The sequence below is a fragment of the Eutrigla gurnardus genome, assembly GCF_963514095.1.
Source record: "Eutrigla gurnardus genome assembly, chromosome: 16".
Lineage (NCBI taxonomy): Eukaryota > Metazoa > Chordata > Actinopteri > Perciformes > Triglidae > Eutrigla > Eutrigla gurnardus.
In genome coordinates, this window is record NC_139927.1 from 13871078 (window position 1) to 13883041 (window position 11964).

At 44.4% G+C, this 11964-nt stretch overlaps 1 protein-coding gene across 2 annotated transcripts; it reads left to right on the top strand.

Annotated features, from left to right (window-relative positions):
• Window positions 1-544: 544 nt before the first annotated feature.
• On the top strand, window positions 545-10664 carry tfap2b (transcription factor AP-2 beta; the record flags this gene model as incomplete). 2 transcript variants are annotated; one of them, XM_084031124.1, is made up of 7 exons in its annotated part: window positions 545-666; window positions 2813-3271; window positions 4504-4555; window positions 5432-5651; window positions 5959-6077; window positions 6863-7004; window positions 10236-10664. In XM_084031124.1, the coding sequence occupies 7 exons, from the start codon at window positions 619-621 to the stop codon at window positions 10522-10524; spliced, it is 1329 nt and encodes a 442-aa protein (XP_083887250.1). In that variant the 3' UTR covers window positions 10525-10664. The 2 variants fall into 2 exon arrangements, with proteins under 2 accessions (XP_083887250.1, XP_083887251.1); XM_084031125.1 differs by lacking the exon at window positions 545-666 and adding an exon at window positions 2499-2525.
• Window positions 10665-11964: the final 1300 nt, after the last annotated feature.

The window sequence follows — 11964 nt, forward strand, 5'->3', positions numbered from 1 at the left end:
GGGAGTCAGACATAAGAAGCACTAGAAGATATCATTTGGACTTTATATTAGATTTTTTTGTTGTTGTTGTTGTTGTTATTGGTCACTCATGTAGAAATTGATTTGATTCCAACTATCATTGTTCACTTCTATCAGTCTTTGCTTCACTTTGTTCTTGGAAAAGAAAATCAGACATTGTAAGATAAAAATGTCATGCTATTTGGAATCCCAGTGATTTAAGTCACCCTTTATTCATCTTTGTTTAAAATAATGTGCATGAAAGGCTCTTGCTAATTTGGCTGTGCTTTTATTTTTGTAAATGACAGAGATGCACCCTCATAAATCCTGTTCTCTTTGTATCTATTTGCTCATATAGTGGTGGTGCTAGCTCTTCTTATAACAGTAGTGGAGTCTTTACAGGGGTTCCCCATTCACAAAGCCTGCCTGACTTTACAGAGGGCGGAGGGAGGGAGGGAGAGAGAGATACAGAGAGAGAGGGAGAGAGAGAGAGAGAGAGAGAGAGAGAGAGAGAGAGAGAGAGAGAGAGAGAGAGAGAGAGAGAGAGAGAGAGAGAGAGAGAGTTGAGACATCCCTTCCTCACTTGGCTGCATTCGGTTTACCGACACCGGAGAAGCGACCATGCTGTGGAAACTAGTTGAGAATGTCAAGTATGAAGATATTTATGAGGTAACGTTGCCGTCCGACTGTTTGTGCTCTTGAGGACTTGTGAGAAAATGCTGCTATGCGGGAATAATGAAGCGTTAAGTTGGGTGAGGAGGCTTTAGGCCCGTTTCTGTGTGATGTGGTTGACTTAATGTGAATTGGAGGACATTTGGATCCACGGCGAGATATTTGGTTGGTTTGCGCGCAGATGCTTTTTAAAGTGGTGACAACATGTCATGTTGCGTGAGGTTACGGTGCAGGGTCACGCGCCTTTTTTGTAGTCATAAGCTAAAATTCGGGAGAAAAATTACATTGGATATAGATAATTGCATTTCAGCTTTTCTTATATTTCTACATGTATATTTTAAATTAGCCACAGAGTATTTGAACACATTCGTGTTTAAAAGCAAATTAAGATAATTGTTTTTTTGGAATAAATGTAGCTCATACATTTCTCAAAAATTGTATTTACAAAAAGACCAGTGATGCTGCAAAAAAATGTGTTATAAAAATGCACAATTTTACAGCAAAATAGCAATAATACACGCTGGTTCAGAAGAGGGTGGTGATGTGTTTGAAGGATGTAAATCATTTGGCTTTGATCCCAGAACAATCATTTAAAAAAAAATAAAAAACGAGCGAGAGGAAGGGGCGAAATACCGCCGCGCGCGGGGGGCGAAACGCTGCTCCGGCTCGCGCTGAAAGGGGGGGGGGGGGGGGCTCGAGCACAAAGCAGGCGAAGAAAAAGGGCAGCTCGCGAGGCCCCTCGGCTCAGCCCGGTGGGAAACCCTTGTCTCGTGCCGCACATGGCATTTCTCCCACGGCGCGAGGGGAGGGAGGCCATAATGTTGTTAAACAAGTCATCCAAGAGGGCGAAGAGGGGCCGTCGTAGTCCACAATATAAAGTTTAATCGCTTCTTTTGACTCGTGACACCATTCACGCGAGTCCCCCGCGCGCCCTGGAGTGTCACGGGTGTATGTGTGTGTGGGGGTTTTTTTTTTCCTCCAGGAGGCTAATAAAAGGCAGCTGCAACACTGCACGAGCCACCGTGTATCCAGCGTGTATTATTCAGTGTTGCTGACAGGCTGGCGTCGGGGTGGAATGTGGAGTGACTGCAGGAATATCTCAATCAGACGGGGAAACTGCATTTGACTGGTGGAAGCCTTTCCCGGGTGTGTTTGGTGGGGACAGAGGCTTTGACCCTGGTGGTTTTCAGTGTCATGCTTGAGCCAGTGAGCTTTAGAGAAATCACTGTTTAACTCGACTTGTGTTGGTTTTTATAACGCCTGTTTGCGCAGAAATGTTTTATGCTAAAGTGTCTCCAGCTGCAAGAAAGAGCACATTTTTGCGCATAAAAATGCACCCCAAATTTGTGTTTTTTTGTGATGGGGGATTCCTCGCTGCTTCTGGTCACCCTGTTTGCTCTCTCCTGCGCGCGCGAGAGAGAGACAGTCCTCTTTTCTACCTCCTGGTGTTCGCGCGTCGTTTCGGCTCTCCACGGAATTTAAAACGTCACTCACGGTTGCGCGAGAGCCTTCACGCTCCATGTGTCGCCAGTCCCCCTGCCTCGCGCACATTAATATTCCTGTAAGTCTCAGTCATGAATAACAATTACACCGTACACCGGGGGTAGAAGGCGGGACGCTCTCGGTGCTCACAGTCAGAGCGGCGGCAGCTCCGGGCGGAGGAAGGTTCATCATGGAGCTGTAGAGCAGGGCCGTGCCTCGCAGATAACAAACGAGCAGCTTTTTTTTTTTAACGCGGGGTGATCTTGGCTATCCCGGCCCATCACTATCGTTACGATCCCGCTGTCTCACCGTAAGCCCGCTCGTGACGCCAGCAGAGAGGTTACAAAATGTTAGTTCACTCCTACTCCACCGCGGTGAGTCTCCTTCCCTCACCATCTATTTCACCATTCATTTCCGTAAACTAGACGATGCAAGGAGGTTTTCGTTTGTGACACATTTGAAATTAGACTTACATTTTTTTTTTCCTTTATGACTTTTGGATCTCCTGAACAAAAAAAGCAGTTAGGCTGCTTTGGCTACATCACCGGGGGCAATACTCCAATAAATACAGCATGGTCCCGGGCCTCCGTGTGCTTTCATTTCGTTCAAATGTGGTTCCACTTCTGATTTGTTTCTGTTCTTCCCCGCACCCATCTTCAAGGACCGGCATGACGGTGTGTCGAGCCACAGCTCGCGCCTGTCCCAGCTGGGCTCGGTATCCCACGCGGGACCCTACTCCAGCGCGCCGCCGCTGTCTCACGCGCCATCGTCGGACTTCCAGCCTCCGTACTTTCCGCCACCGTACCAGCCGCTCGCTCACTACCAGAGCCAGGACCCGTACTCCCACGTCAGCGACCCGTACTCCCTGAACTCCCTGCACCAGAGCCAGCAGAGCGCATGGGGGGCGCGGCAGCGGCAGGACGCCGCCGGGGATCGGATGGATACCTCGGCTCTGTTGGCGCAACCGCGGGCCTCGCTGCCTCAGCTGTCCGGGCTGGACCCGCGGCGGGACTACGGAGTGCGGCGGCCCGATGTGCTGCTGCACTCCGCTCACCCGGGACTAGACTCCGGTATGGGCGACGGACTGCTGCAGGGGCTGCATGGTATGGAGGATGTTCAGGTGAGTCACAGATCACAGTTGAGATATCCAAGACTTAAAGTGCATGTAACATATGTTCCACTTCCAGTGGTTTAAGTGTTTTAATGATGCTCAGATCACCATATCCGAGAAAGGTCAACTGCAAGTCCAGATCTGTTGGTCAACATATGGAATATGCCACGACAATATTCAAATGTATTATCTCCATAGTGGATAAACCAGAATTTTACTATCCCCGGTTAGACTGATAAACATTTCCATGTCAACATGTTTAGTTGGGATGGCATGAAATACTACGAGATGAAGGCGAATAAGAAACAAACGGATTGGTAATTGTTGACAGTTGTCTTCTTCACTGTCTCGGCGCCTTCCGAGTTCAGGTCGGTGAACTCGGAGCAGCTCCCTGGGGGCTGGACTCTCTCAGCAGCTGTAGCCATGAGCACAAATGGCCCACAGCGAAACGAGCCGTCTTCACAGAGCTGAGGTCTTCTTTGATGAGAAGATGCTGATATGTGGAATAATTCACAATTTGCTGCGTGGAGCTCCAATGTTGCTTCTGCGAATCAAAATTCAGCCCTTGATATCATGATTATGAGATCCTAAAATCAGCTTTCACTTATAGAAAAATAACCTTTTGTGTTTTTTTTTCTGCATTTTTATTATAATAATAATAATTATTATTTTAAGCATTATTTTTTGTTTAACAGGATAATACAGATTTACATATAATGTTTTGCTGCCATATATTAAGCTACACCATATATTATAATAAATAATATTCACGTGGTGAAATAGACTTTACAGAGGATTTCATCTTCCCCTCGTTTGCCCCCAGGGGTACAACCATCACGAATTGTTTGCAATTTAACCTCCACATTAGATTCTCATTTCTGGCTTTCCGTGTTTGTGTCACGCATTTATTAACCCCGTTTAAATATGTTTAAACAAGTTCTATTTCCCCTTCTTGTGTTGTGAGCGTGCAGCAGCAGCGACGACAACAGCAGGGCTGTTCAAAGAGGAATTTATCTCGCAGGGTGATGAACGAGATTGACGAATGAGGCTTTAAACGTGTGCGAGTAGAATGCAGAGAGGGGCTGGATTGTACATTTGCTCTGTGGAAACACGTCATTTAAAAGGCGTTCATGCTGAAAATTCTTTAAAAAAACTTCCACGTGCTCGTTAAGTGCAAACTATGGATCTTTTTGAGCAAAGCAGACTGTAATGAATTGTATTATTTATCTCGGTTCTAACAGACCATTGACGACACCAACGGGAACATACTGGATCAATCAGTAATTAAGAAAGGTAACACACACACACACACACACACACACACACACACACACACACACACACACACACACACACACACACACACACACACACACACACACACAGTAATGTTACCAATATAATGAATTAATATGGGATATAAATACCAAATATATTTCCAAAACAACAACCATTGACATGTTTGAGGCAATATGTCGAGCTGCTCATCTTTCTTCATTTACTACTGTATCATTTCTTCTCTATGAATTATGATCCCCCCCCCCCCCCGACACCGGGTTAACGATGCCGGTATAGTGACTCGAGCAGGCGGCGTGTCCCTGACAGGCCGCCGCCGCCCTGATGATGTGCGGTGATTTAGTTACGGGATGTTGAGTGACTGAGCTCCCCGCGGGGCATTTAAGCCGCTGATGTAATAAATGGCACCGCTCACGGAGATCTCGTGAGCTCGTTTAGAGCTAATCTGCGGTATTATCCCCCGCGGAGCCATCAAAAAAAAACTGCCCCCTACGCATGCACGCACGAGCCTTTTTTTTTTACACCATTAGCGCGCGCATTAACACGCGGGATGAAGGAGCAGCCAGTGCTGCCGGTGGTGAGTTAAACCGGCCGTAGAGAAAAGACGGGGAGGTGGTTAATGCGATTTGAGCGCGCGAGCCAATCAACAATCGATAATATTGTAATGAGAATGTCGCGCGACATTAAATAACAGCAAATGCCCGGCGCGTGGGCGCTTCATTAGGGGCGGAGGCCCGCCCTCTGAGATGCTCTTAACGAAGTTGGACGGATGAGCTTTACGCATGGGAACGCGGAACGGGTGCATCCTTCTGTGTGTGTGTGTGTGTTACGTATAGGGAAGCACTCATGTGACCTCTGACCTTCCACTTCCAGTTCCCATGCCACACAAGAACATGGGCTCCCTGATGCTCGGCAAGGACGGCCTGATCGGTGGGATCACCGTCAACATAAACGAGGTGTTCTGCTCGGTACCGGGCCGCCTGTCGCTGCTCAGCTCCACCTCCAAGTACAAAGTGACCGTAGGGGAGGTGCAGAGGAGACTGTCCCCGCCCGAGTGCCTGAACGCCTCCTTGTTGGGGGGCGTGTTGAGAAGGTACGCATGTTGACGCATTATTAAATCTCCAGATGTGTAAAAAAAGCTCTGGCTCGGGGATCTGTATAATTAAACCCTGAGCTGCGAGGAAAAGGCCTCTCGACCTCACAGATTCTACTTAACGTTGAGAAAATCTCTGGAGACAAACAAGCTGATGACTTTCCACAATTTGAAATTGGCCATTTATTAATATAATGCTGTTCGAGAGGATTGTTTTGTAATATTATTTAAAAATGTCTCTAAAAAGATGTGCCCTACTTCTTCAAATATTCAATTGACATTAATTAGTTTCGTTTTTTCCCCACAGAGCAAAGTCCAAAAACGGTGGGAAATGTCTGAGAGAAAAGCTGGAGAAGATTGGACTCAATTTACCAGCTGGAAGACGCAAAGCTGCCAACGTCACATTACTAACATCTCTCGTAGAAGGTGACTGTTATTTATTTTTTAACTCAATATTACAGAAACTGAAGAAATGTATCCTTTACTCCGAGACAGAGTCACGAAAAGCAATCATTTTGATTTGCTCCCCATGTCAATTATTTAAACGTCACCAACAATTACACATGGATAAAATACAGGACTGCAAAGGTCACGACCTTACAGGCTTGACGAATGACCCCGTATTCACAAAGTGGCTGCAACAACATAATAACAGGAACATTAATATCCAATAGTGAATGAGTGGAGAGAGGATGGGGTTATTAAATTCAATTCCTTGATTGATTAAAGGCTGCAGTTTGGGCCTTGTGTGCAAACTGTTTTTTTACCCTCATAGCCCACTTTAATATTCCCCATAAATGTGGTTATTCCAATTAAGACAACAAGGTAATATATATAAAAAAAATCTAATATTTTTATTCGACACAGGATTTTCTCTTCTACTCAGAAACTCACAGAGCTGCTTAGAACAAGTGAGCAGACATTTTTAGACTTAATAAAAAATATTCTCCTTTGTTGTTATAACCACGAACATTAAGTTATAAGCACCTGACGTTAATATGCCGATATAACAGTGAGAAATGTGCCATTTTCTACTGTTTTTGCCTCACCTGAGAGGAAGGGAAAATAGTGCGTAAAAGGTTAACCTCTCTGTAGACGCAGGAAATCGACTTGCCACAGAACATAAACGAATGCTTGATAATAATATAGCAACAAACACACGAGAGTGTGTTCGTCTGTATGACGCTGACTGAAACCACGCCTCCCCCCAGGTGAAGCGGTCCACCTGGCCCGGGACTTCGGCTACATCTGCGAGACGGAGTTTCCCACCAAAGCCGTGAGCGAGTACCTCAACCGGCAGCACACGGACCCCAACGAGCTGCACACGCGGAAAAACATGCTGCTGGCGACAAAGTGAGTGTGATGGAGCGTTTGATTGGATTCATTATAGTGTTTCTAGGATGTCAAAGTCTGCAGTAGCATAAAGGGAGATACCGGCGGTAATGACATCACACGCACTGAGTAGCTGTAGTTTAATCATTTAGGTACATTCAACCGGAGAACTGCATCATGGGAGATGAGGAGGACAAAGGTCAGGGCCCTGATAACAGCACTGGAGAGCAACGTGCCCGTCAAACAAAAACACTCAGTGTGTCTTGAGACATTTCCAGTTCAGTCTGTTGTGTATAAATGCAACATTTGGGTTCCCGTTTGACCAATTTAACGCTTCCAGGGCGCCATTTGGAAACCTTTTGTTGCTGCTGAGTTTAATCACACAATTGTCACGCACGCTTCTTCTTCTGCAAGTAGTTACATTTCTGATTAATTAAATTATTTGAAAATGAAAGCCTCTTTCCCGGGGCCTCCGTGGCCCCTCTTGAAGACCCCCCCGGGGGGTTGCAGACCTCGCCTCTATGCCTTGCGCTTTACTCCGTATTGCCACGGCGAACATGGCACTGACATTTAAAGAGAGAGGGTGAGATTTTCTTAACGAAACGCCATCAAACCCAGATATGGATCTAACCTGTGATGCAAATGGCTGATTGAAAAATTGCCACGCTGACAGACGAGGGCAGTTAAATTCAATCCGACCGTTTAAGAAATGAGCAGAGCTCTGATCGTGATCTTATATTAATCTTATAAACCAAAGTGGGCAAGGCATTCATTTGCACCAACCGAGTAACCTTTAGCTCACATCCACCTTATATGATGCAGGACTCCTCTAATGCGGTCTATATGGCTCACAGACGTGATTAAATACGAGCTCGGAGGTTTCTAGTGCGTGTTTGACCGCTGCTTCTGGTCTTAGAAGCGATCCCTTTTACTGGTTCTCCTCCTGAAGTTACTTATATTAATCCATTTTTTATGGCTGTTAAACTGTGGAATTGAATCCAGGATCTTCTGATTACTTTTGGCAAAGCGAGCAAGATTCTCTCTAAAAGAAACCAGGGGAGGAGAGGTGATGTGGATGTATGAATGTGGATTAAATCGCAGGATTGCTTTGGATTTTTGCCCCTCTTTTTCTTTTGTACAATGACCAAAAAAGCCTCTTTTTTTTTTGCCAATTAATGAGCAGTCCTGTTCTATGCTCATTTATTCCCCTGAATGAGTTTTTCTAGATGAAACGGTTGCAAACGGAGCTGTAAACTATCGAACAAAGATCCCTTCAGGAAGCTTGTATTTTTAGCTTGCATAAATAGTGCTGTCTGCCGGCCTGCGCTGCATAAACCATCTGCCTCCCTGCGTGTGTGTGTGTGTGTGTGTGTGCATCCCAATGTACTCAGTATGTGCGGTGTGTTAGGTGGTGGATGTTTGATGCTCGGATTCAAACCTGTTCCAATACTGTGTGTCGGTGCTGCCTGTTAGAAATTCATTATTTAGCAGTGAAGTGTTTCAAGTCGTCAGAAAACAACAGCGAGAGCCTTGAGTGTAGCCCGGGGTGGCGGCTTCTCCTCTCTACTCCCCTAACCCCAGCTGGGCTCGGCCTGCACAGCCTGTCACTCATTTGCTGGAGCTCTGCCCTAAGGCCGCTCATAGTGTGTGTGTGTGTGTGTGTGTGTGTGTGTGTGTGTACAAATTTGAGAGAGAGAGAGGTCTCTTGAATATAAAATGTGGGCCTAAAACCGGAGGATGATTTGCTGAAATTTCACAAGCAAAACAAGGTTTTTCTCTTTTTGCATTATTATGATTTTTGTTTTTTTGCATGTGAAGAAGGAAAATCCGTTCGATGACCTCGTGTCTCAAATGACACATATTAACACGAACAGATTGGCTATTAATGTTGAGGCCTCACATTATACAACATTCTGCCTCCTGCCTTCATCTCAGTTTCCAGATATCAGCGGCTTTTGAAATGTTATGTGATTTTTGGCTTTCAGCATACATGGATGTATTTTACATTTAAAGTGCTGTGCTTTTACATAAACATAAATGACTTAATAGTGAGTTTATACAGATTGAGGGAGGGTGGCCAGCAGAGTCAGAACCAGAAACTTTGTTGAGGCCTTCAGAATCAAAGAATTGGTTTAGATTTTGAAGGAACACAACAAAAAGGTGTAAACGTCTTCACAGGTTCACAGACCATAACTTCAGCTAGATGACGTATTTTTAAGGAATTATAATGTATAAACTTTATAAACTTTTGCATTAGCATCCCATCCCAGTGAGCAGGTGGGTGGGGTGCTGCTGAACCATCTGAAAGAATGGTGAAATGTGCTGTGAAGTGTGAGATTTGAACATATTTTACCTGCCTTGTAAGGTTTTTTCAATAGGTTGCATTCAGTGTTATTGCAGGAACGTCGGAAACTAATGCTGCAAATTATCACTCAGCGTCATCTCGTGAGGCGGTTTCACCACAGAGGCATCTCAGTAAGATGGTGGTGGTCCTGAGGTCTTAAGATAGGCAGAGGTTGCTGATACTGCAGAGTGGGAAGTAACAAAGTAAAATACTTTTGCAGTAACAAAGTAAAATACTTTGTTACTGCACTCTATCTATTAATTTCTCTACTTTAAATTTCAAAACAGGCTGGTTACTTTAGTTTTAATGCATTTGAAGGGAATTGTTTTTTTTTTATTATTAACATAATGTGAAAAAAACAGTCGTAGAAATGTCCTTCATATAGGGATACTTATGACATAATTATTATAATTTGTCCTTTAAAGTGATACTTTTGCTACTCATGCTTTGAGTACATTTCAGAGCATGTACTTTTTCAGGTTTACTTGAATAAAGAAGTTGAATCAGTACTTCTACTTTTATCAGAGACTTTTTGAACATAAGTGTATTTCTACTTGAGTATAGAATGTCTGTACTTCTGAAACTCTGGCATACTGTAGGCTACAGTGTTTTGCTGACAGGGCCAGGATTTATAGGCATTTTAATACAAATTTAATATTTATCTGATATTCTGCAAATTAACACATTGACTGGAGGCAACTCAACGAGCTGTTTGGATCATGTTACAAACAAGTAGGCATTATTTTTTGTTGCAAGTTACACAATTATTGGTTTTCGGAGAGTTTAAAACACTGAAATTACAGATACTGAATACTTCCACCGAATGTCCCCTATCAGCAGTGGTATTACTACTTTAGGGAAATCCTAAGTTCCCTCCCTGACGTATTGCTGTGTCTTCTCCCCTGCAGACAACTGTGCAAGGAGTTCACAGACCTGCTGGCCCAGGATAGGACTCCCCTGGGCAACTCGAGGCCCAGCCCCATCCTGGAGCCCGGCATCCAGAGCTGCCTCTCCCACTTCTCCTTCATCACGCACGGCTTCGGCTCGCCCGCCATCTGCGCCGCGCTCACCACCCTCCAGAACTACCTCACCGAGGCTCTCAAAGGACTCGACAAGATGTTTCTCAACAACCCTCCCAACAGCCGGCACGGGGACGGCGGCAACAAGGCCGACAAAGAGGAGAAGCAGCGGAAATGAAGAAGGGGGGAGGACGATGGCGGAGAGCCGAACGGGAGGCAGACAAACGGACAGAGGCAACACCGTTACTTCTAGCTTTACACCACTGCCACTGACCGGCCACACAGGGCTGAGGTGGAGGAGGAGGAGGAGGAGGAGGAGGAGGAGGAGGAAGAGGAAAGCTTGGGAGAGAGAAAGAGGCAGAGGAAGACACCTGTGGGCCAGTGTCAGAGAGCACAGAGGGATGTTTCATCTGTGTTACGTTCTTTTCATTCCCCCGAGGACATGATGGTTACTGTGTTACATCCATTTCGCTCCCCCTGCCTGCATCCTGTGAGACTGAGATGCTGTGAGCGGCCAACAAACAACATTGGGTGTGTGTGTGTGCGTGTGTGTGTGTGTGTGTGTATGTGTGTGTGTGTGTGTGTGTGTCCCCACACAGAAAAAGCATTGTGGGTTGGGTGATGAGCATTCTATCTGTGAAACAGGTTTGTCTGGTTACTTAACACGAGTACGAGGAGGGAGGGTGTTAATTTATGTGTAAATATTTATTTATATTAATTTAAATGGATGGTTGTGTAAATAGGTGCACCAGCTGTTTTGCAGTAGGCCTATTTCTCTGTGATTCGACCTTTGTGAGCCGGCGGGGGTGCAGGACTCATGCAGTGTTTTTCTGTTCTTATAGAGCTGTTGTCATGGTACTGATGATGGGTAGACATGCTTCTAATTGTCCAGTGATTTCATTTCTATCACATTGATAATAAACCATGTGTTTTATTATGTGAGGTGTGCAGCCTGCGCCGTTTCTCCACTAGAGTCTCACTCAGGTTCGGGGGTCAGATTCATGACGTCAGAGCATTTGCCTTGATTTACTACAGTGATATATTAATGAACACATGAAAGGGAAGTAGTTTGCATCTGGAATTAAAAAGAAAATGCAACTTTCTGAAAGAAATTGGAGTTGGATCCCAACACTAGTAATTTATTAATCATGGTATTGGCCGGCTGTCTTTGCTTGTCATTCTGATTGAATGAAATGTGAGTTAGTGTTTAAATAACTGCTGTCTCTTCATCAAAATCTAAATGTCTTCCTGGTTTGTTACCAGTGTAAATATATATATATATATATATATATATATATATATATACATATATATATATATATATATATATATATATATATATATATATATATATACACATATTAATATTAAGATCTAATTAATGGACAAACAACAGCATAAAAAAAAACAGAAAAATGAATTTGACTTTTTATTTAAACCCATTATTCACAGAGACAAAGCATTTCCGATCATTGTGAAGACAATAACAAAACAGGACTAATAATAGTTAGTTTTATTCATTATAAATAAGCAACACAGTTTAACAGCGGTCTGAAGGAGATAATATTCTAGTCCTCCGTCCTCCTGAAGGTCGATGGAAGTCGTAAGAAATGGAGAT